Genomic DNA, 25,785 nt, shown 5'->3' with positions numbered 1-25,785 from the left:
CTCCAAGATTCAAGAAAGGAAACTCTGTACAGCAAGCATCTCAATTGGCACAAAAACCCGCTCTCATATTTGTCTTCTCTTCTTTCTCATATATAGGAGACGTGTCAAACAAAATATTCTTCCAAATTTCACAGTTTACACACTCTTAAACCTAAAAAACACTGTACCAAATAAGCTCTAAGTTTACTGATCAAAGAGAAAAGAAAAACAAAAAAAAAGATGGTTTCTGTTTCTGTTTCTCCAAAACCAGCAATAACCATTGTCATGGCATTAGTCCTTTTTTTCATCTTCATCTATGAATCAAAGGGTAGTGATGAGATTAGTCCACTTTTTGTTGCTGATAAGAATAATAATAAAGTTAATCTCTCAGTGTACTATGAAAGTTTGTGCCAACCTTGTGCTACTTTCATAATCAAGAATCTTTACGAGATATTCAACACTAATCTCATCAGCATTGTGAATCTCCAATTAGTCCCTTATGCCAATTCTCATGTCAATCTCACCAACAATTCCATATCATGCCAGGTTCTTGTTACTTTTATCTCTAATTATTATATTATCTTCATTAATTTTAGTGGTGATAGTTGATTTACTTAATTGCCAACAGCTCAATTATATGAGAGAACTTAAAACTAAAAGGAAATGGGTTTAATTTATTTCCTTCTATTGATTCAAGAATTGATGATAACAACAATGTAATAATCACTGATCCATTGCCACTCTTCCTTTTCATTTATTTTTCCTTACATAAAAAACTGAAGTAGACAAGGAAGTACAAAAGTAATTTATTATTATCAAGATTCAGGACACTCAATAATGCTTGACTCATATATATGTTTACTATCTCAGTAAAAAACCATGACAGTTTTGTTCATTTCTAAAAGAAATTCTTATAACCTATCACATTTTGAAGAGGAGAAAGTGTAAGAACTAACTTTTGGTTAGTCAATATCGATAAGTACAGTTTTGGTCTCTAAGATTTGCGATCAAAATTAAAATTGGTTTTAACATTTTTTTGTTTAAAGTGATCTTCAATGTTATATTTAATATTAAAATTATTTTTTTTTGACAAATTTACTCTTTGTAAAATTTAAAAATTAAAAAAAACTTTAATTCTAAAATTATTATTTTTTAGAATATTTAATATTTATAATTTAAAATGTAAAATAAATAAAATAATTTAAAGAATTAAGTGATATTGACATAGAAAGTGAGCTTTCTAATATTATTTTTATAAAAATAAATTAAATATTTGTATTCACTATTTTTCTTTAAAAAAATTGCCTTTTCATATGGTTTTCCTTTTGAAAAGGGGGTTAAGCGGTTAACTTTAACAAGATTTTGAATTTCTACTTTTTTTTTAAATAAAAATGTGGACACCAGGCTTTGTTTCTGTACCACATTTTTAGGCATGACAAAATTTCATTTTCATGTCAAGACTAAGGGACACCCCACATTACAATCCCACATTATAAGTAGTGCAATCCATAGAATATTTATAAAATCTTCCATGATTTCAGCCATTGTTTCAATCTTTTTAATTTGTTTTCCTAAGTTTCCATTCGTAATTGGTATTAAATTCTCTTTGTATTTGGACAAATATCTAACAAGAATACGATGTATAATCTTCAATGTTTGATTCACACTAATTATGCATGATAATTTGGCAGAATGGACAAGATGAATGCATTCTAAATTCTTTGGAATCATGTGCTATGAATCTATGGTCTGATGTGGTGAGTATAAGGTTTAATTTCTTCTCTAATTCTTTAAGATAAATAACACCTTAATTTCAAATGCTTTAATAATTTTCAATCATATTAAGTGTATACTAAAAGTAATTATCAATATAAAATATATATTAAAATACAAAATATATATTATGATGCAGGGCAAGTATTATGGATTGATTTATTGCTTTGAGTTTCTAGCAATTGAGGGAAGAAGCAATAAGTGGCAGGATTGCTTTGATCAATTGGGTTTGCCTCTTGCATCTATACTCAATTGCAGCAGAGGAAATGGAACAGAGGTTATTTTTAGTTTTTTTTTTAAGGCTAACTAAGATAAGATAACATAGCAATGTGAATTGGGAGTTTGTACTTGCTATGATATTCTATTTAGTTATGAGAAAACTAATATTTATCCACAAAAGTAGTATAAGAAATCAATTTTTAAACAGATAATATTAGTCAAATTTTGTTATTATAAACTATTTTTTTAATTTCTACTTTTTGTTTTGAAAGATTTAGAATTTATAATTTAAAATTTAAGATTAAAAAATTATTTAATGTTAATTTTTAAAAAAAATTAACCATCTAGTTAATTAGATTGTGAAACTTTTCCAGTATTTATTTATTTATTTTCTATTTGATTACCGTGATTTACGGGAACATATTTGTCATTTTTCGTTTCCTAGTACAAAGTATGATTGCATGTTTCAATCAACGTTATACACTATAATAAAAATTCAAATACAGTTAATTTCATATGAAGTTGATAATTAAAAATTTGTTAAATAATTTAATATGTTTGATTAAATCTAATAATTTTTAATTATCAACTTCACATAAAATTAACTAAAAATGAATTTTTACTATATACTAGAATTATAGATTTTTAAGTTCAAACTTCTAAAGTCTTTTATTATTCCTAAAAAAAAAGTCTTATATTATTTTAACATTGAATTTGAATTTAATTATATGCAGCTTGCAAAGAAGTACATTGAAGAAACCACAAAGCTTCATCCACCCCATTCATTTCTGCCATGGGTGGTGATTAACAACCAGCCAATTGCCCAAGTTTGTCCTTTAATTTATCTCTCTTTTTCTTCTCATTCATGAACATATTGGTTTACTTAAAGAATTTAGTACATTTATAAATCAATATATATTTGAGTAATATATATTATACTTGAATACATTTTAAAGTAGTAAAGAAATTATTGATGTTTTTAATAAAACATAGAAGGTAAGAAGAAAATAAGTATTTTCTGTATGTATTTTTTATTGAATGTGATTATAAAAGATAGTGCTACACATATATACAGCAGTGAGTATCTTTACAAATTTTTAATAACAATAAAATTAGTGAAAAGATTTTATAACTAACTTATTTTATAGAAGAAATACTGATAATATGTAAAATATAAAGAAAATGTGATGTAGTAGATTAATTGATTTTTTGGTTTTGATCATTTTGAGTGAGCTAATTTAAAATCCTTTTGTTGGAGTCATGGACTGATGAAGGTGGTTGGTTTAATAGTTTTGATTTTGCTAGATCATAATTAATTATAATTATGTACACACTCATCACAAAGACTAATGATGTTTTTGTGTTAATTCATCATCAGGACTATGCAAATTTCACGTACTTTGTTTGCAAGGCTTATAAAGGCATTGCTGTTCCAGATGCTTGCAACCCAATTCGTTAGAAATGAAATGAAGGATTCAACTTTGTTATCTTTTTCCACTCTTGTAAATTGAGAGCTATATAATTAAAAAAATACAGATTCTCTTAAATATTAAACAGTTATAAATTGTTTACTATCGAAAAAATAAGATATATAAATTTTTGTGTTGACTATTAAAGAAATCGTTAGTAGTAATGATTTGCATTGTAATAGAGTAGTTCAGCAAGTAAATGAGAATTGACTAAGCTTATTTACAGTATAAGAGCACTAATATATATATGGTATTGCAGCAAATGGCCTTGAGTTTTGCCATTATGTTGAATCAGGTTCTCACTTTTTTTATACATTTTTTAAAGTGCATCTTCTCTTTCTACTCCTATCACACCTTCAACATGGTGCAGTGAACTTGAATGAAGAGAATAGTGCACGATTAGACAAGAATTAGTAAGAAAAAAATCTGATCTCTGTGTCTTCGATTACTCATAGAAAGCACAGTGTTTGAATCTTGCACATCAACAAGATTTGAATCATCAATGGCAAAACCGCACGGTGAAATATCAAATTCACCACCATCGAACCTAGATCTGCGCACAATTACGAAACTCTTGAGTCAAATTACATCAATCCAAAAGCAATTGACACGAAGTACAATCAACGCGGCTGGAGATCACACAAGGCCGTATTATCTCCATCCTTCTGAAAGCCATAGTGTTCCTTTTACTAATGTCACTTTAGATGGAAAAAATTATGGATCTTAGAATCGAGCTATACTTTTAGTGTTGGAATCTAAGAATAAACTGAAATTCATAGATGGTAGTCTGCCAAAATCGAATAGTAGTGATAATTTGTTTGAGGTTTGGAAAAGATGCAATACTTACGTGATTGCTTGGATCAATCTTTCACTTAGTGCAAATATTTCTCAATCAGTCATTTGGAACCACATAGCTAGCTAGTGACCTATGGACAGATTTAAAACATCAGTACTACCAAGGAGACAAGTTTAGAGTAGCTGAATTGTATGAGGAACTGTATGCATTTAGGTAGGGGACATAGAAGTTACGAGCTATTTTACAAAGTTGAGATTGATTTGGGAGGAAATTGATGACTTTTGATCGATACCTTCATGTGCTTGTGAAGTTGAATGTTCATGTGGCTTAAGTACAATCAGAAAGTACAAGTTTGAAGACCAAGTCACACGATTTCTTAGAAGATTAAACGACCAATACATAGGAGTAATATTGTAAATTATGTTGATGGAACCACTTTCCAACATCAACATACTATTTTCGTTGCTCACACAGCAAGAAAGACAAATTCACAGCTTGGGGCCTATCTCAGACACCAAACTGCTTGCATACTCTACAACTCCTTCGAACACTTTAGACCCCAGTCACGGCAGAAGAAGAGGGAGAGGTAGGGGAGGTAGACACTAAGCTGGAGGGTGAGGAAGAGGCAAGCCACAATACCCACACTATGGCAAATCGGGACACATGGTCGGTACATACTACAAGAAGCACGACGCTGGCCTTCCACCACATTTGTGGCAAACATATGGTGGAAAAACTGCTGTAAATATCATGGCCGCAACAGATCCTGAGGAAGAAATTAGATCCACGAGCAAGAGAATGTATCTTTCTTGGTTTCAAGGAAGGTACCAAAGGATTTATTTTACTTGATATAAAATTAAAAGAGATATTTCTATCAAAAGATGTTAAGTTTTATGAAAAATTTTTACCCTTTTTTATTTCTGAAAAATAGCATATGATTCTAACACTTGAGTCACATACTGCATATGATTTGCATCATCAACAAACTGCATCATTTACACCTGAGTCATATACTGCATCTAATGTCAATGCATACATCATAAATATCTCATGATAGTCTAACATTAGAATCTAATATAGTTCATGCATCTGAGGTGCACTCAGCACCCTCATCCATACCACATACATCTCAAGACACTCCACAACTCCATCAGCCTATTACACTAAGAAGGTCCATTAGAGAAAGAAGAAGACCAAGTCATCTTATGGACTTTTAGTGTATGAATCTCTCAACGTCACCATCTAGTGCATATCCAATCTCACAATATATTTTTTATAGTGTACTATCTGCATCACACAAGAATTTTTCTCTAGCCATCTCCACAGACAAAGAACCTAGATGCTATGATGAAGCAATAACTTATGAAAGTTGGCAAAGTGGTATTAAAGCAAAACTTGATGCCTTGGAGCATCTTCAGACATGGCAAATTACTTCCCTTCCACCTAGCAAAAAGGCCATCGGATATAAATGGGTTTTCAAATTCAAACATAATTCGGATGGCTGCATAGAGAGACACAAGGCGAGATTGGTCGCCAAAGGTTTCACCCAAGTCTACGGGGTGAATTATTTGAACACATTCAACCTAGGTCTCAAACTTAGTACATTGAGGATTGTATTAGTCATTGCTGCTGCCAAAGACTGGTTCTTGAAGCAAATTGATGTGAACATATTCTTCTTGCATGGCGAATTGGAGGAAGAAGTCTATATGAAAGTGCCTCAAGGATTAGAAGCTCCCCCTAACACGGTCTACAAACTGGAAAAGTCACTATATGGCCTTAAACAAGCAGGTCGACAATGGAATAACAAGTTAAAATCGATCTTGCTCGAGAATGGCTACCATCAGTCTGAGTCAAATCATAGTCTCTTTACAAAATCACAAGTCAATGGTTTTACAGCTCTCTTAATCTATGTAGATGATGTAATTTTAGCTGAAAATGATCTAGCTGAGATTAATTCCATTAAAGCACTGTTGAATACTAATTTTTTTGGGGAAGGAAGTTGCTCGAAGCAAACAAGGAGTTGCATTGTACTAAAGGAAGTATGCTTTGGACTTGCTAAGAGAAACCGGTTTTGAGGACTACAAACCTATCTCCACTCCCATGGATTACAATGCCAAATTGACAAAAGTTTAGGGAGGAGTTCTTTACCTGATAATGGTGAATACAGAAAACTGATCGGTAATACTATTATACTTGGCAAATACCAGACCCGACATTAGCTTTGCAATCAAAAATTTGAGTCAATTTCTGGACAAACATACTAATTTGCATCTCAGGACTGCTCATCGAATCTTGAGGTAAATCCGCACCAGCAAAGGGCATATTCTTTCCCTCTCGGTCTGATTTGCGTGTTATAGGTTTTAGCGACTCAAACTAGGTTGCTTGTCCAGATTCAAGGAGGTCCATCACTGCATATTTCTTTTACATTAAAAGTTTGATGATTTCTTGGAATAGTAAGAAGCAAACAATAGTGGCATCATCATCAGTAGCGACAGAGTACAGAGCTCTCGCATTAGTAACTCGTGAAACAATATAGATAAAAAATATATTCAAGGACATGGGATTGGACTACACTAAGCCTATTAATCTTTATTGCGATAGCCAAGCCGCCATTCACATAGCGACCAACCCTGTGTTCCATGAGAGAACCAAACACATAGAAGTAGATTGTCATGTGGCTAGAGATAAATTACTAGAAAAATTAATCCACCTAATGCCTATATCAACACATGAACAAATTGTGGATTTCTTAACAAAACCTTTAGCCCCAGGAACCTCTTCTACATTCGTTGGCAAGTTAGGACTCCAAGATATTTGTTGTTCTAACTTGAGAAAAAGTGTTAGTAGTAGTGATCTGTATTGTAATAAAGTAGTCCAGCAAGTAAAGAAAAATTGACTAAGCTTATTTATATTATAAGAGCACTAGTATATATATGGCATATTGCAATAAATGGCCTTGAATTTTGCCATTATGTTGAATCAGGTTCTCACTTTTCTTTCACTTCTCTTGTACATTCTTTAAAGTGCATATTCTCTTCCTACTCCTATCGCACCTTCAAAAGAAATTAAATTTATGTATCTCAATAAAAAGACTTACATACTTTATTTTATCAGTAATCAAGAATTCATAAGTATTTAATTACTTAAAGACTTATATATTTATGTAAGGAATATATAGGGATATATTTGTTTTTTTATTAAAAAATTAAAAAAAGATTCATTATTAGTTGTAAATATACACGCATAATCATTCCACAAGAAAATTGACCCCTCATAATACCTTACATTTGCTATAGTATAGTCAACCATATATTCATATACTAGAATATAATGTTAATGCAAATTACAGAATTTAGTATTTTGAATTTTCAATAATTTTTATCATAAAATATTGTTGAATACTCTTGCAATATTTATGAGATAGCACTTTCACTCATAAAGCTTTTAGATTTTTCATAGCTTGCCAAACAATTTTTAATAAGAACGCATTATTCATTGTTGACAATTTCTTAAATCCCATCCTCCTAACTATTTTAGCTGGCAAAGAGTATTCCACTTTATTAAGTGTATATTTTTATGATTCTACTATTTCCCCTATATGAATTTTCTTTAGATTTTTTCTACCTCCAAATATATTCTTTTAGAAAAATTTTTATATTACATGCTATAGTTTAGACTCGGGCTTAAGACAACTAGGGCTAGAATGAGTCTTTCTGCTAGAGACAAGCATGTACTCTTTCAATCCTTCAATTTATTATGGATTCTCCCCAACATATTTTTGAAGTTTTCCTTCCCAACTCTATTATTTGTGATCATCATCCTAAGTTATCTACCTAGATCATTTTGCTCTCTAAACTTTGATATTCTTATGATCTCTCCTCTGTCAACTGTCTTATAGTTTTTATAGAAAACTATAAATGTTTTCTCATTATTTATCCTAAGCTCAGATGTTACACAAAAAAGTATTCATTACTTTTTTAATATTGTTTATCTGTTCAGCGGTGGCTTATGCAAAAAGAAGCAAATCATTCGTAAACATTAAATGTGAAATGTCGATGTTCCTTCTTTCTTATTTTCATAGGTTTTCACATATCTTTTTGAATTTGATCTTTAATAAAGTGGGAGAGTTTATCCATATATATAACAAAAAGGTATGCCAAAATTGGATCCTCTTATCTCACCCTTCTATAAGTACAAAATTCTCTCTCCTGCTTCCATTCCAAATGATGTTATAGGAAATCAAACTAATGCAACTCATGACAAGAGTAATTAAGCTTTGAGAAAATTTAAATTCATGAAGTCTATATTCAATGAAGTCCCAATCAAGTTTGTCGTAAGCCTTTTCAAAATCAATCTTGATAGTCATAAATTATTTTTTCTCTTTCAACCTCTTCATTGTATGCATCATTTCTTTAGCTATCAAAATGTTATCTTGGATTTTTCTTTCAGAAATGAAGCTTGATTGATAGATAGCTATTCTATCACTAAGGTGAGGTTTAATCCTTTCTACTAGAATCTTGGTTATGATCTTATAGTTCACATTGCATAGCAATGTAGGTATGAATTGTTTGATGAGGTTAGAATTATTTTGCTTCGACACTAGTGCTAGTAATGTTTTGTTGCAAAGTCCAATGAAGCTTGGATTTCTTCAACAATTTTGGATGAAATCACAAACTTTTTCTCTCATGAGCTCCCAATTTTTCTTGTATATAAAGGCTGGAAAACCATCGCTTCTTGAGGCTTTCAGAGATTCAATGCTGTGAGTAGCATTCTTCATTTTCAATCCTATAGGTGTAGTCATAAAATTTCGGCAATCTAAATCACAAAAAATTAGGTTGATTTAAATGTAATCTCCTAATCAAAAGAATACTTACATGATCTTGGTAAAGACTCTGAAAGTAATTGATGATGTGTCTCTCTAGGTCTTCCTTTTCTTCTATCTATTCTCCTTCAGAGTCTTTGGACTTGTGTATCTTGTTATTTTCTCTTCTGATGATGGTTTTAGTATGATAATATCTAGTGTTCCTATTCTCTTTTTCCAGCTGTTGTTGATGCAATCTATAAACTCCAGATAGAAGGTCCACATAACCTCGGACCTAAAGAATCTATTCTAAACAACAATTATATCTTTATCCCTTTTAATGAGAAGAAGGTGATAGTAAGAGTTAGTCCTAGGCAAGACTTCAATAGTTGCTTCACAGAATCTAGTCTTCCATGAGTGATTACAAAGCGCTCTATCCAATCTCTTGAAGGCTCTATCTTGGCTTTCCTATTGAAGACCTCTCCAAGAGAATCTTGCTCCAATGTAGCCTAGATCAATGAACCTACAATTGTTAATCCAGTTCGTAAACCTATTACACACTTTTATATTTACTGTCGTCATCCTTCTTTTTTATCTGTTTTTAATCTTATTGAAATCTCCAACCATCAACCATTCTCTTGTCATATTGTTAGCTATGTTGAGAAGCTTTGGCCAAAAAAATCTTTTATATTGAATTTGGCAGCTAGCATAAACTGTTGTCACATGTATCATTCCCTTTGTCCCTGAAGCTGAATTTTCATGTCAATCTATTGGTTATGAGTCTCTAAAAATGACATGTTAAGGTTAGGCACATTTCAGTATACTCATATTCCACCCACAAATCCTTGGACTTCTTTTAAGATGAAGTTAGAAAACCCAAACTGATGAATAACTTTTTTAGCATTGTCATTGTTGCACTTAGTTTCCAGCAGAATAGTAATATCAGGTTTAATTTATACTATTTTATAATTTGTTTAAGAATGCACCTAAAGGATATGTTGGCAGAACCCCTAACATTTCAGATAAGACATAATAAATAATCGATAGAAAATATTAGAACCAGATTTAACTTAGATACATTTTAGTGTCCTTAAGGGCACTAATTTCAATTGTGGTCTTTCTTCCTGCTCATCCCTGCTATATTAATGTCTACTTTAATGATACTTCTTATGAGATTTTCAATCTGCCTTAAGATTATTCTTTCATATGGCTTTATAAGCAAGTCCAACAGTCTTATCCAAACTGTTATCTTGTCTATGATAGTATTCAAAGGGTTAAAATTTGGTTCCCAAAGTTTTACTATTAAGAAATGGCCGTATATTTTTCATGGCCCTTTCATTAGAGCATGATCAAAGTCTTCCTCGACATAAAACTTGACCAGGTAATAATCATTACTAACATGTATAACATCTATGCTTCCTTTGTCATTCCACAAACTCTCAAGTCTCCTTGTTATAGCTGCATATCCAATTCTTATTCCCAATAACTTAACTATAAGAGTGTTCCACTATGATTTTCAGAGCTTCCTTTCCATTTTTTCATTGATGATAATGTTATAGAGACTCTCATTTTTTATCTCTACTTTTATTCCTTTTGGGGTGTAGCTACTGCTAGCTCTTTTTATTCTTTGTATTTTCTCAGATTTGTCCTCTATTCCTTTTTTTTCTTCTTCATCAACCTCACCCTTAGATCTTTTTTTTTCAGACTCTTTTTTTTTTTTCATTTTATTATAGATAATACCATCTTTGACCATATGAGCAATAGTTTTTATATACTCTAAATCTTTCTTTAATGAGGTGCCTTTAACCATCCAGTATTCCTTTCTTGGTATGAGCATTGGGTTCCAGAAAATCCTTCTCCATCTTTACACACTTTTTTTTACTTCTCTTCAAATGATCTTGTTCCTCTTGAGAAGGCCGGCAATCATGCAGAACCCCTCCCGAATTTCTAACGTCATCCATGGTGGCTGAAGGTTGCAAATGGCGGTCTATTGTTGTTATTAATGCACGGAAAAAACTTTAACGGCTAATTTTTTAAAACTTTGAAATTCATTATTTTTTATAGCTATATGGACATTTTATACATATATTTCTATGTTCTCTTTTGTCTTATTTTGTGTGCCTTTTTGTTCATTGAACAATTAGATCTAAAGTTTGGGTCTCCAAGAGTGTGTGGCCAATGTTCAGTGGTATTTGGATATTTTTGAAAAGGAAAAGTTTAGGGCCAGTAAATTTATTAAATTTTGACCAGCATGTAACCAGTAAAAGAAAAGTGAGTAATTCCACACCGTTGGATAAAATCTCATACCATTAAAAACATCATTGATGGCTACTTGATGGCTACAAATCACAAAAGTTGCTGACCCTCTAGCACTCATCTTTTGAAAAAATAACTCTCTTATGAGTTGAAATAATTCTACTTAAGTTGTTTTTTATTAGACCAAAAACTTTATACATCCTTTCAGTTTTTTATTTTTTACAGTATCTCTTAGTTCGGTAGGTTAAGGACTAATCCGTCATAGATTAGAATTCTATTTAAAGATTTGTTATTGACCAATGAGTTGCTACATATAAAAACATGATTTGAATTCTGATACTTACTTAAACGGACTAATAAGCTAACCATTAGATCAACTCAAGTTGGTTATAAATCCTTTCATTTTATTGTTTAAAGCTTAAATTTTGAAGTTTCAAGTTAAAAAAAAAACTTTGAAGCTCGATAAAAAAAAAGACCTTGAAGGCTTGTCTGGGTTTAAAATAATATTTTTAATACGAAATTTAATATTTTATTAGAAGACCAAAAGGAGTATTTTGTTTTGTTAAAATTAATGTGAAAATTAAATAGATTTACGCATATGAGGCTTTGTTCAAGTGGCAATCATGACACCTCTAAATATAGTGTACCCATTCGAAACTTAGCAAGACTAAGTGGTAGATGAAAATCTTTAAATATTGTATATGTGAATGTATAGCGTGCGGAAATTTATGATGTTATAATACTTAGAATTTGTGGCTGTCTTATCCAATCTATTTAAAAAAAATTGTATAAATGTAGTAATTATATGGGCCATATTACAAATTTAAAGGATATGATATATAATTAATGTCATAATTCTATAAATATGGAACAACTTATTATTAGATATATTAAATTGGCAACGAGCCAACGAATCTTAAAATAAATTGTATAAGAAAGAAGTAGTATTTAGATTTCTGTTCACAACTCAAAAATCTCTTAGCCTCCTTAAATTGGACTTTTAGATGAAGAAGATCTATTATATTTTTAGTGATGAAAAGAAAGTCTTCATTGACACATGGTAAATTAAACTAATGCATCGCAATGAATAGAGTTGGAACTTATAGAACCATTCTTTTAAAATAAACAAGAGAGTTATCTTACATCACTAGAGATATAGTTATTTATATATCTTTTTTTATAAATTTAAATTTAAAAAAATAATTTCACAATATGATATTAAGTTTTTTACTATAAAAAAATTTAGAATTCGATTTTGTTAAACAAAATAAAAAATTTAACATAAGATAAATAAAAAAAATGAAATCTACATAAAAAATTATGCAAACTTGCTCCTGTGTAAAGAAATATATTAAAAATATAATTATTTATATATATTTTTATCCGTTTAAACCTTTGATGAGAAATAATTTCAATGATATGCAAGCTAGATATTCCTCGTTATTAATCATCAGGTTTCCCTTCCATTCTACCATGCCAATATAAATATGCGTCATGTATTTAAAGTGTGGTAGGTATCATTCTACATACATAAAAGGATTTTATTTCAAGAACTACTATACACATTTTAAAGTCCTCACGGGTTAGCTTTAATTTGTTGGGTATATAGTTTACTTGTAAAAAACAAAAATAAGAAAAAAGGATAATTCTATTTATCTGCTTGATAAAGTTTATTTGGTTTTATTGTTCTTACAAGATGCTAAGACAAAGCTAGTGACGCATCACTTATTCAAATAATCACCAAAACCCTCTATATATACAAACACATTAGCTTCAAGAGAATAATCACACACATATCCATAAAACGCATAGAAAATACTAATAATAATAATGAGTTCACGAAGTTCATTTGAGTTCCTTTTTCTCGTTATTCCTATGATTTTCATGATCATAGTACATAATAATAATCCATGTTATTGTCGTGTGTTGGACCAAGCAGAGGATTCAAAGGTGAATGTTACTTTGAATTACCAAAGTCTTTGTGAAGGGTGCGCCCGTTACATAAAGAGCGACCTTGGAAATCTGTATAACAATTCAGAATTAATGTCCATTGTCAACCTTCATTTGTTGCCCTTTGGCAATGCTCACATTGATCAAAATCAAACCGTCCAATGCCAGGTTAGTTCCATTTCCTTGACTATATATACACTATAGCAAAAGCGCCAAATAGCGGCGATTTATTTTAGGTAAAAACTCAAGTGCAGTTAATTTTATATAAAGTTGATAGTTGAGAATCGTTAGATGAAAATTTAGTCAAATCAGTTAAATCATCTAATGATTCTCAATTATCAACTGCACGTGAAGTTGACTGCACCTGAATTTCCATCTTTATTTTAACAATAGCAACAGTTTAGTTATAAACCGTCGCAAAATCACATTCTAACAGTTTGTGAACCGGTGTAATTTGTCGTGCGGGAATTAGTTTTTGTATGTTTTTAAAGGATTTTTTATTTTTAATTTTCAATTAAAAAATAATTTTAAATATTAAAAATATTATTTTAATTTTAGTAATATTTTTTAAATATCATGTATATTGTAGCCAGGACATATAATAGAACTATGTACGTAGTACTGTTTCTCTTTTTTTTTTTAAATAATATTTATTATTTTTTGAGAATTTAAATATAAAATTTAACGTTTAAAAAATAAGACTTAAAATTTATAATTAAAAAAATAGTTGATATTTGTTGAAAAACGTTGGTTTTTTAATTAAATTCTTAAAATAATAAATATTTTAATTTGAACTAGAATAATTATTCTCATGTTTTATCTGGCCGTGCATGCATGCTTCTCGCATTAGATATCTAACTTTATTTCTTCTTCTTTTAAATTTTGTTTGGTTTATACTTTATAGCATGGTCCAAATGAATGCTACTTGAATACCATAGAAGCATGTGCCCTCCACGAATGGCCATTGGTAAAGTCTTTTTTTTTTTTGTATTATTATATATGTGTTTTAGATTTTTCAGTAATGTTATTTTTATTTTTTATTTTTTCTTATTATTATCACTTTAAATTATTTCTTGTTTTACAAATTATTTTATTTTATTTTTTATTCATTGAGGATTGTTTAGTAATATTATCTTTAGATTATGTTTCATCATTCATGTTTTTTAATAACTATATATATATAACCAACATGACAGATGAAATGGAATAGAGGAAGTATTTAAGGCAGATACATACATGAGCTGAATTTTGACTTTTAAGATATTATGTGTGAAATATAATTTTTCTGACCATGAATTTTATCGCATATAATCATTGCGTATTACTTAAATATTTTACAATGTATAATTTGCTAAAGGCATACAAAATTTGCAAATACTTTTCAAAATTATTAAATACCATAATAGTACAATTTTGGAGCATATATAATTTACTGTTCACCAATAAATAATCATGTGATACCTCTAATTAAAAGTGTGTGAGTTTGAACATGAGGCAGGAAAAAAGCTTCGCTTTTATCAAATGTGTTGAGGTTGGTGTGCTAAAGAAAAGTGATGATGATGATGAATTAAAATCATTATGGAACTCATGTTGTGAGGAACTCAAGTTAGATTCAAACCCCATTAAGGATTGCTATGAATCTGGACGTGGAAATAAGGTCAGTTAATTTTTCACCTGCATTATACATACTAGCATTTGAAAAGTGATTATATATTTTAAATTAACTATATGTTAAGTGTCCACTAAACTTAGCTATCAATATAAAATACATGTTAAAATATAAATTTACATTAAAAATAAATTAAATAAAACATGTATTATAAACAAATATATATATTAGTGATTTTAGTCACCAAAAAGATATATATATTAGTGATTGTTTTTGTTGTATAAATAGCGCTTTTATTTTAAAATAACTACTACTAGATGAAATATATATATAATGTGGTGAAAATTTTGTACAAAAAGAATATACTATATCATTTAAATACTGTGTCACAAGCAATTGCAAGTTTTTTCTTCTTTTGGTTCCAATCTATAATTTCACGAATTCTATGCAAAAAACTTGGCCATGCAGTTACTTTTGGGATATGGTGAAGAAAGCAAGGCACAAGTTCCACCTCATATGTTTGTGCCTTGGGTTACTGTCAATGACGTTCCCTTAGAATTTGACATTGTAAGTATCATAAAAATAACCCTCTTTACTAATTATTATTTAATATAGTATTATTTATCAATTAATAGATAGAATTACACTAATCTATTCTCAAATTGTAGGAGAAAATCATGATATAGTAATAAGTTACTTATTAGCAATTAGCAATTTCGTATGGTGATTTTTAAATAATATGAGTTTAGGTAGTTTATGTTATGTTAATCTGATATATTATTATTATTATTATTATTATTATGTGGCTAACTAACGAAGCTTCTCCTATTGGTGCAGTTTAATGTGAGTAGACACGTGTGTAACGCCTATAAGGGTTCTTTGAAACTTAAAGCATGCAATAAGAATGAAATGCATGGTGCTGCCACCTCATCAGATGAAGAGTTTAAATTAACTCGAGCAGTGTGTTATGCTAATTAACAATGTGTAGGGGTTGTGTGTCAAGTGTCAACTCCATAATAATGTGAGATTAAATAATGTTTGTGGACACCTATCATCTTATTTGGGGAGAATCAAATTGAGTGAAATAATATTAAATATATAGCTGCTTTTCTTTTTCACTTCTAAAAAGTCCACATGTTATACGCTATACAACGGATTAAATAATAATACTAATTGTGGCACCGCCAAAAAAAAAGAAAAAAGGAACTCAATTGTGTTAATTCTCTAATCTCTAGTATTAATTTTACATTTCAATTTTTGATGGAGATTACATTTCTAGAATTGAATTTCCTAATTTTGATTTGCACTTTTGCTTTCAAGAGGCCCCATTTTGTTTTTGGTCTGGAACAGATCGGTTTTTGTGACAGAGATGTACACTATATGGGCCTATTTTGGGCTCAAACTTCGTTATAAATGGGCCAATCTTCTAACTCCAACGCAAAGGCCTTGACCGTATTCTCGGCCTCATTTTTATCTCATCTCCCAAAAAAGAAAAGAGACAGCTACTTAAGTTAATAAAAAAGTTAAAAGAGTTTACACTCAAATACATTCCTAACAAATTTTGCTCGAACGTTTTTATCTTTAAGAAAAATTTATTGTATTGAGATCTCTAAATTTTATAAGGTCATTTTATTATACTTTTGAAGATTTATTTATTCAAATAAAAATAATAAATTTGTCTAAAATAAAAATTTATATATTTTATTTTATAAAGTTTAAGAATCTCAACTTAATAAAAAATTTTGAAAAACAAAAACGGCCAAATACAAAATTTCTTAAAGACTTATTTGAATATAAGCTGAAAAATTAATAATAAAGCCACCTAAGTCTAAAATTTTTCGTATTCTTGACTAGGGATGACAACACTACCTAAATTCGCGAGTACCCACTTCGCCCCTATCCGTTTGGGGCGGGTAATTACCCGCCTCCACACCGGGACGGATTCTTGGATCAAGACGAGGCGAGTCGGATTTAGGTTAAACCCGCCCTTATCCACCTTGGTATATATAATAGATATATAAATATATATATTTTTAATATATATAAAATAATTAGTAAAATGATTAATAATATTGTATCATATTTAAATTTTTACTTTAATTTATGTTATGTTGTACATAATGGTTATTTTATTTTTAAAATTTTATTTTATTTTTTAGATTTAATAATTATAAGGACAGGTAGGGGCGGAGCAGGTACCCGCAGGGACGAGTTAGAGTTTAACATTTTATTATCTGCAGATAGAGACGAGGCGAATTTTATGCAGATTTTTGTTGAAAGGGGCGGATTAGGTAGAGCAAAAACCCACCCCTATTCCTGACCAAAAGAGTATCCTTTTTGATTCAATAGTTTCATTCATTTGTTTTAGTTAATCTCAGATGAACAATGAAATTAAAATAATTGAACATCCAATCTGGGGAAGGGTAAAAAGAAAAGATAGTAGAACATCAACTGTGTTATAACTTATAACTTATAACAAATCTTCATTTAATGGAACATTTTTAGACTCCAAACAAAATATTGAACTTAAATATATCTTTATTTTATTTTTCTTTCCATGTACACGAACATAATGAATCTGTACAAATCAACAACTACCCTACGCATGTGCAAATTCAATTGATACATACAAAAGGTAGTGAACTCTTTTTCTTCTATTTAAGCGTAATTAAATTCCTAATTTTGTTTATAATCAAAATCCAAAAGAGAATTGTCTTTCAAAATTTGAAAATGATAAATTCGTCTATCACCATTAAAAAAGATGATAGATTCATCTTCTCGTACAAAATCTATACATGTACGAAAAGACTAATATACACATGTACGAATTTATCACTTTCAAATCATGAATGACTTTGAATTCGTGCTTTCGGGCATTTGATTAGAGACAAGATTAAGATTAAGAGTTAATTTAATTTCTCCATGTTGAAACCCTTAGAAGCTGGATTCCTTTCCATAGCAAAACTAATTCATTCCCATTTTGCCCTTCAATTTTGGCCCCATATGAATCATCACACCCCTCCAACAACTCTCCAATTTCCATCAAATTTCTTTTGCTAAATCCACAACCATCCAATCCAAATCCTTCATGAAAATTGAAACCCTCTGAGATCTCCTCCCACTGTTGCAACCATGAGAGAGAAGAAACATTAGGTGCCAAAAATAAGCACTCAATAGCAGCTCTTGCTTCTGAAGAATTTGGGAAGTGTGACTCAATTGATTCCAACAAGGCCTTGTAATGAACCAAATTTGCATCATAAAATGACTTGAAATCAAATCCATTTTTTCCCAACTTGTCATAAGCACCCCCATCACCAAAAGTCAAAATTGCCCTTTTATTTCCACAAAAATGGATCAAATTTAGAAACTCCATGACACGTTTTCTACTCTTTTCTCTCCCCATATGTGGAAGGCCCACCATGCAATTGAAGGCAAAAAACTCCCTTTTCCCACCCCTTTTGTTCACTTTCTTGATCTCCATAACCACTTCCTCTATTCCCTTCTCCTCCACCTTCAATTTCAAAAACCCACAAGATCTTGCATGCTCATAGAGGCTCCTTTTAACTTCCTCAAAGTTCCACTGAGGGAAATTACATTCATACCCTTCCTCAACACTCTTGATTGAAGTCAATTTCAATGTTTTGTTCAAGGGTGCAATTGCCTCAATCATAGAAGGCCATTGAATCCCATTGACCAAATCAAAGTCAAATATATGTATAACATCACAATCATGGGGTATAGCTTCAAGAATTGATGAATTAGCAACAAAGTTTGCAACTTTTCCATGTGGGGTTCCTTGGTACAAGGCCCTAAACAAATCTTCAAAGTGTTTAATAGCCTCTTGTTTTAGATAATCACCACCACCACCTTGGGACAAGTAGAACTCAAATGGTTCATCAATTGGGCTAGCTTTGTTGCGCATGCTTCTCAAGATCTCTTCAACTTGTGATTTGTGACCTTTTCCAAGAGCTTCTCCAATGGCTTCCACCATGTGTGGAAGCACCACCCTCTTGTCAATTTCCATGCCTAGTTGAGGCAAGAAAAGTTGCTGAAATTGATGTGTTGATGAGGACAAATCTGAATTCAAAGATGTGGTAGGACTCCAATTACCATTTTGCCCTTCTTCACTACTAGAAATCATCATGTTTTGTGAAGAAGGATAAAAGCTACCCTCACCACTCTCTTCTTGGTAACTTTGGTTTTTTCCATTAGTATTGGGGTTAGAATTGTCCAATTCCATGGAAAAATAATCCATTAGTGTTTGTAAGGAATCTTCTTCCTCAACCGGGTTATGGTATAAGGTATCATCATTGGAATAAGGGATAGAAGAAACATTAGAAGAAGTAATATTGAATAAAGGATTATTATTAGTGAAATTGAATCCTAAATTACCCATATGTGAATTATCAACCATGAAGCCATAGTTCTCAACAAATTGATGAAATTCAAGAGTTGAGCTATTCTCTTCAAGGAATGACCATAGGGACTTAGGAACATGATGAGAGTGCATCATCTTGCTCTCTATATTAGATTCAATAATATTGAAGGTGGGGAGTTTGAATGATGGGAGATCAATGACTATTTGTAGAGTAGGAAAATCATGAGATTTCACAAACGACAAACCAATAATATTATTAAAAAATAAATGCATAATCCTATATTCCGGTGCCTACATTAGAGTACGAATTATTACACAACAAAAAATTACGACACAAATAAATAGTACATGAAATTTTATTCTGAGATACAATTGCACAAGGATAACGTACTTTAAAAATATTTGGAAGAGAATAATAACTTAGTTTAAAAATATTTTATTCATTGTACTCAAACTTAATTGTCTTATTCATTCACAAAAAAGATATATCTAAATATTTCAATTTATCAATATAACAAATTTAAATTGTAGACAAAATGACTTTCATGTAAACAACCAACTATAGTATGACTATATATGTTATATGTTATTTTAAAAAGAGTGTTAGGGATAATAAATTTTGTCATTTGTAGTTATTAATTAATTATTATTAATATTAATATTTTTAATAGTGTAAAATTATATTTAATAGTATAAAATTATTCACTTTTTTTTAGTAGTTAAATACTAGTTAAATTTTAATAAAAGTGTTGACTCTTTAAATTTTTTCTACTTTTAAATTATAACATAGATAGAAGTCATTTTTCGAGTCAATATTGTTTATGTGTCACTTTAAACATATTATCCATATAAGCAAAAATCTGCTTTATATAATGTTTTTTTCAGGGAGAAAAAGACCAAACAAAGAACTTGTAAAATATGTTTATGTGCAACTTATTTTTCGTTACATCATGCAACACAAAAGAGAATATTGTAGGATTTTCGTCCTAAAAGCATGAAAAAAAACTGGTTTAACGTGGCTATCGTTATCCTTAATTTCATTATATAGAATTTGAAATCCACAAGTCACATTCAACAACAGTTTCTTAATAAGTCTCTCTTATTCCTCCTAGGCAGCGGCCAGCAAAAGAATTTTCTTGGCAGCTTCTTTAATTTAATTTTGGTGCCATATAATTAGTTTATTATTGTTGCATATTCAATTATTCATAGTAATTAATGAAGGAATTGATTAACAGTAATGTTAGAGATCAACACATTTTATAATTTATAACTATTAAGTAGTCATCATTAATATTAATTTAATAATGTAATATTATATTTAATAGTGTAATTATTAAAAGTGATCATTTCTTAAACTTTTTCATTGATTAATTAATAGGTAATGTCTTTTCCATGCATTTGCGCTTGACTTGACAAGAAATACCACACCCTTTACTGATGGTCAATTGGTCATGAAGTTTTTAGTCTTTGAGTATTTTGATTAAGTGTCTCAAATACAAATTTTGAAAAACGATCCTTTTTTTTATAACTTTTTAGATATTAAAAAAATTTTGATGTAGCACTCAGTCATTTAATTTTATATATATATATTTTTAATTTTAGAGTGAAACAATACGCCTATATTATCAAAGCGTAATGTCAATATACGCGGAGAGCATATTGTCCTGCCCTCGAAACTTTAAAAAATATTATAAAATTTAATAATTAAGTATTATACCAAAATTTTTTTAATATCCAAAAAAATTAACCTTTATTTTCTATTGTTGAATATTTAGTAATAAAATCAAATAAATCCATAGAGTTAAAAAAAAAAAAAGCATAGTGTTATATATATTGTGTATTTTTTTGTAAGGCAGCTGCTAACATTTATGCATATGTTTTTTGTGTCTAATCATTTGAATTATGTTATATATTTATATTAAAAAAATGAAATTAAGACTGCGCTACTAATAATGATTATATTCCCTTCCAATTAAAGACAAGAAGATATAGTTATAAAGATTTACTCTGCATGGATGAAAATTGAGTGTGAAGGTGGTTAATAATAAGTTAATAACTCTAGACGTATGGGTGATATGAGGACCGAGTCATATTTTTTAATGGAGTCATATTATCAGAATATCACTAAATATATAATATCAATATCTGATGAGATTTACATCATAAGTTCTACTTTTGTCTTATATGATAAAGAGAAGTGAATTGACTTCATGTAATCAAGAGAATGAGGTTTAATTAAATTTTTAATTACATATTTTTCTATTTAAAATGTTTTAACTTAGTTTTTACATATTAGATAAATTTTTTAGAATATCTTTTTTAGTATTTAGTGTAATAAGATAAATAATTATAGAATATTTTAGAAGTTGAATATTATGAACTTATTGCATTATTTAAATAATTACGAGTAATAAGGACTTACTTAAATATTTTATTTAATATAAAAATTCAATTATAAATTTTCAAATTATGATAAAAGTTTAATTAAAAAATTTGATAAATTGTAGAAATCAATGTAATAGAATAATTAAACCAAAATAAAATTAGTGAATATTTTTTGGTGACTATAAAATTAGTGAATATAAATTATAGTCACAAAAGATTCATATAAGCTTTCTTTTTCCATTTTTTCCTCTTTGTTAATGAAATTTAAACTCATGTTCATAACAAATAACTTAAATTTATTATTATAAAATGTTGTCTAAATTTATTTTATTTAAATTTCAGAATTAGTATATCGTGACGGCTAGGAATCATCGCAAAACAAAGTGACGTCAGGAATGAAACTACTTTGAATTTTAAGGAGAGATCAAAAAATAATTTTACAATAAAAAATAGTAAAATAAAATTTATAAGAAAGCTAAACTAAAATTTATACATAATTTATAAAAAAAAGTTAAAGTTTGGGGGCATTGCCCTCTTTTTGTTGCATGTGATATTTAGAAATAGCAACGGTTAGTATAATCGTTGCTGAAAATTACGGCAAAACTTAATTCTGACACATTAAAGGATGGTGGTCATTTAAACACTTGTGTTTTACTCAAATTTTCTTAATGTTTAAAAGAAAATGTAGGTATCTTAATGTCGCAATTATAATATCAATAAGAATTAAAAGGAATGAAAGTAACAAATAAATAAAGAAATACAAAGTGCTAGAGACAAAATAAATTACAGAAATTAAAACAAATAAGAAATTAAAAAAAAGATGAAGAAGAAAGATAAACGTAAAAGAGAAGAACACGTAAAAATAAAAACGAATTATTAATAAGAATTGGAGGAAAACAAATTATAAGTATTTGAGTTCAAAAAAATTATTTAAGATTCTCAATTTTTACTCTATGATGTCAAGGAGTTGAGAGTATTTTGAATTTCTAAATATTTTTTAAAAGAACTAAACTCCTTTACAATACTAGCCTAAGATTTATTTATAGACTTCCTATGTCAACTGATAGTTATGCTTCACAAACGAATTTAAATTGTCTCTGTATAATTATTCTCGCACTTTGTTTGGTGCCATTTGAAAAATCTCAAAAAATAACTAAACTATCAAATAATTTAATTTAATTAATTAAAAATAAATATTATATATAAAAATATCAACATATAATGAATTATTTTTTTACATAATTTTCTTATAATAATATTTTTGCCTAACAACTTATAATTTGTTTTGCTGCAGTTTGAACCGCCGAAATCCCTAAAAAAGTGTTGCTAAATCCTGTGCACCTTGTAGTATAAGTTGTGCGACTTCTAATTGTTTTATATTATAAAATAATAATAACAATATCAATACGTGTACATACATGAAGACTATTCTTCATAAGAAGAAAGAAACCAATGCATGCTGATGCTAACGGAGTGACAGGGATTGGTTTGGAGGAAAAACCGAAATTTTAATTTAATAACCCTTTCTAAAATCTAACTACTCAAAAAGAAGGAGAGTATACATACATATATTTATGTGGTATAAAATACACTCCTTTAATTTTCTTATTGTTTATTAGTTGTTTGTGTAGCTATTGAAACTGGTTGTTTAAATAGTATTTTCTAGGGATAGGCAGGAGACAAAATAAAGGAAACAGTTTATTTTATAATAATATAAAATTTTAAATTTTAAAGAAAGACAACAAAATCTATTAGAAACAAAGATCAACATATCTTACCTTTCCTAGAAGGCGCCTATATCTATATGTTGCTTTCAAAATATTCGCATATTAGAGATAAAATTATTAGATACTAATACATTTAGTAGGGAAAAATATTATTTGAATATTTTAAAAATATTTTTTTTACAGGTATAATAGAAAGTGCAAAATGGTCTAATGATAAGAAATGTAGTATGCATGAGATTTTAAAAAATAATTTTTTTACAGGTATAATAGAAAAGTGTAAAATAGTCTAATGATAAGAAATGTAGTATGCATGAGATTTTAAATTTTAAGTTTATATCACAGTTATATAACCCATAAAGAGCTTAGAAAATAATTGATAGCTAAAATAATCTTTTAAAAATTAAATTTGTACCATTTTAATTTTTAAAATATTAAATATATGATATCTCAAATCTTGACTAATAATTTAGGAGTTTTTATCTTCGAAAATTGATAATAACAATAGAACAGAATTTGTAAATTTTTGTTATTGTCTATGACGAATGAATCGTATTTCACATCATCCCTCAACACGAAAATCAAAATTTTATAAAATAACTTTTTCACTTATTTTATGCCTTGCATCTCCAATTTTTGGATTATCCTAATCTAAAATTCGATGAAACTCGTTGACGATTTGAGAAAAATACTAAGTGAATTTCTATCAATAAATTTAATTTTAGATCGCGTTTTTTTTTAATTGACCTTCTATAGTGCACTAGAAATAAAAAAACTATTATCACTAGCTATTATGAGTCCCACTATAATGTGGAATTCACGCTCAATATATACATTTACACTATAATAAATCGAATTAGCTTACATCCATTTATATATCTTGGTAAACACATAATAAATCGAATTGTGTTGTGTCGATTTATTCATTAGCTTAAGTGCATGTAAATCAAAACAGCTCCAATCGATTTACTTGGTTACTAATAGCATTGAGTAAATCGAATTGACCTCATTCGATTTACTAGGAAGTCTAAACACTCATTCATAAATTGAATCAATCCCCTTCGATTTGCATGTATACCTACTAATTCGAATCAAGTTTATTTGATTTAGTACCAACATTGCTAAATCGAATATAACTGTATCGATTTACATAGAAATGTCCATTAGGGATGTGCACGTAACGAATTAAGCTTTAGGTGATTCATATAATATCAAACTCCCATTGGTTTATTTAGGTTTTTTACCCTAAAATTGACCATATATTTCAAATTAAAAAATAATATTACCGTAGGAATAATTCGATGATAACAGTGGGCGAAACAATATTTTATACCATCAATAAGTCTCAAAAAAATTCACCGCTAACCAATAAATTTTTCAAGTTGATAATTCATGGTAAAATTTAACGGTAATTACTATTAGATAGAAAAAATTCGACGATAAATATTTACCAACAAAATTTATACTGTTTAATTTATTCTGATAATAATTTTATTATTGTCAGATTTTATTTATTTTTCTGATAATAAATTTATTGATACTCAATATTTTTTTTAATGCAAGTAATGTACCTTTTATTTAAATAAAAATAGTGCATATGATCCAAAAGTAATTTTTTTTTTCAATAATAAATTCTAATAATGTGAAAATTAAAGACTTGTAAAAAATCCAGCCTTAACACATGATACTATATCAAAATTATTAAATTATACTGGCAGAAAATTTTATGAATGAGGTTAGATAATTAACTTTTTTTTAATTAATATTATTTAATTTTTTAAAATTATTTTTTTTATCTTAAATCGATATCTTAAATCATAAACTTTTAAAGTTGATTAATATTAGTCAACTAAAATTGATTTTCTTTATTTTTAATTTTATTTATTTGACTATGCCATTGAAGCAGAACTTCGAAAACATGCAACCTATTAATGCTCAACGTGTGTCAGTATGTGAACATAATGAGCCAACAAATAAGCCAAAACTATATTTTTCACCAAAACCATAATCAATTAATTAATTACTATATTAATATGCCAAATATCGCGTCTTTCTCAAGAATGCATGGTGAAAGTGCCATTAGCATTAAATCCCGGTGGAAACTCAGGTAAAGTCGTCGATTTTACGTAAAGTTGATAATTGAGAGTCGTTAGATAATTTAATTGATTTAACTAAATTTTTATCTAATGATTCTTAACTATTAACTTTACGTGAAGTCGACTGCAACTGAGTTTTTACCTTAATTCCTGCTATTAGATAATTTTTTATATATTAACACAAACGCCAACAGTGAATATTACTAAGCAAACTACGTGCAAATTTCATTCCGCGTAATAATAATATACTCATAAGATTGTCATTTTCTTTTAATACTTTTCTTAGGAAGCATAATTATTTGGATAACAACAAAGACTTAATATTCAAAACAAGAAACATCTGAAGCAGT

The 25,785-nt window shown here is 29.0% G+C and overlaps 3 protein-coding genes across 3 annotated transcripts; 2 read left to right on the top strand and 1 right to left on the bottom strand.

Moving 5' to 3' along the window:
- Positions 1–88: 88 nt before the first annotated feature.
- On the top strand, positions 89–3,580 carry LOC112719990 (gamma-interferon-responsive lysosomal thiol protein). Its single transcript, XM_025770771.3, has 5 exons — positions 89–525; positions 1,671–1,736; positions 1,892–2,029; positions 2,706–2,798; positions 3,350–3,580. The coding sequence occupies exons 1-5, from the start codon at positions 220–222 to the stop codon at positions 3,428–3,430; spliced, it is 684 nt and encodes a 227-aa protein (XP_025626556.1). The 5' UTR covers positions 89–219; the 3' UTR covers positions 3,431–3,580.
- Positions 3,581–13,061: 9,481 nt separating this feature from the next.
- LOC112750967 (gamma-interferon-responsive lysosomal thiol protein) lies at positions 13,062–15,970 on the top strand. The gene is made up of 5 exons (XM_025799909.2): positions 13,062–13,411; positions 14,148–14,210; positions 14,742–14,900; positions 15,321–15,419; positions 15,690–15,970. The coding sequence occupies exons 1-5, from the start codon at positions 13,124–13,126 to the stop codon at positions 15,828–15,830; spliced, it is 750 nt and encodes a 249-aa protein (XP_025655694.1). The 5' UTR covers positions 13,062–13,123; the 3' UTR covers positions 15,831–15,970.
- A 1,793-nt stretch (positions 15,971–17,763) lies between these two features.
- LOC112728071 (protein NODULATION SIGNALING PATHWAY 2-like) lies at positions 17,764–19,365 on the bottom strand. Its single transcript, XM_025778057.1, has one exon. It carries the CDS (start codon positions 19,363–19,365, stop codon positions 17,764–17,766), a length of 1,602 nt encoding a protein of 533 aa, XP_025633842.1.
- Between the last annotated feature and the right edge of the window lie 6,420 nt (positions 19,366–25,785).

Source organism: Arachis hypogaea, chromosome 2 (genome assembly GCF_003086295.3).
Source record: "Arachis hypogaea cultivar Tifrunner chromosome 2, arahy.Tifrunner.gnm2.J5K5, whole genome shotgun sequence".
Lineage (NCBI taxonomy): Eukaryota > Viridiplantae > Streptophyta > Magnoliopsida > Fabales > Fabaceae > Arachis > Arachis hypogaea.
Note: the sequence above shows the minus strand (reverse complement) of the source record. Positions and strands in the feature narration are given on the sequence as shown.

What these genes read in the sequence shown, in the direction of transcription:
- LOC112728071 (XM_025778057.1), bottom strand. Translation starts at nt 19,365, where the DNA reads ATGATGCACTCTCATCATGTTCCTAAGTCCCTATGGTCATTCCTTGAA.
- LOC112750967 (XM_025799909.2), top strand. Translation starts at nt 13,124, where the DNA reads ATGAGTTCACGAAGTTCATTTGAGTTCCTTTTTCTCGTTATTCCTATG. An exon ending in ATCAAACCGTCCAATGCCAG is followed by an intron (nt 13,412 to 14,147) that starts GTTAGTTCCATT and finishes TATACTTTATAG; the next exon opens with CATGGTCCAAATGAATGCTA. An exon ending in CCCTCCACGAATGGCCATTG is followed by an intron (nt 14,211 to 14,741) that starts GTAAAGTCTTTT and finishes AACATGAGGCAG; the next exon opens with GAAAAAAGCTTCGCTTTTAT.
- LOC112719990 (XM_025770771.3), top strand. Translation starts at nt 220, where the DNA reads ATGGTTTCTGTTTCTGTTTCTCCAAAACCAGCAATAACCATTGTCATG. An exon ending in ACAATTCCATATCATGCCAG is followed by an intron (nt 526 to 1,670) that starts GTTCTTGTTACT and finishes ATAATTTGGCAG; the next exon opens with AATGGACAAGATGAATGCAT. An exon ending in GCAGAGGAAATGGAACAGAG is followed by an intron (nt 2,030 to 2,705) that starts GTTATTTTTAGT and finishes AATTATATGCAG; the next exon opens with CTTGCAAAGAAGTACATTGA.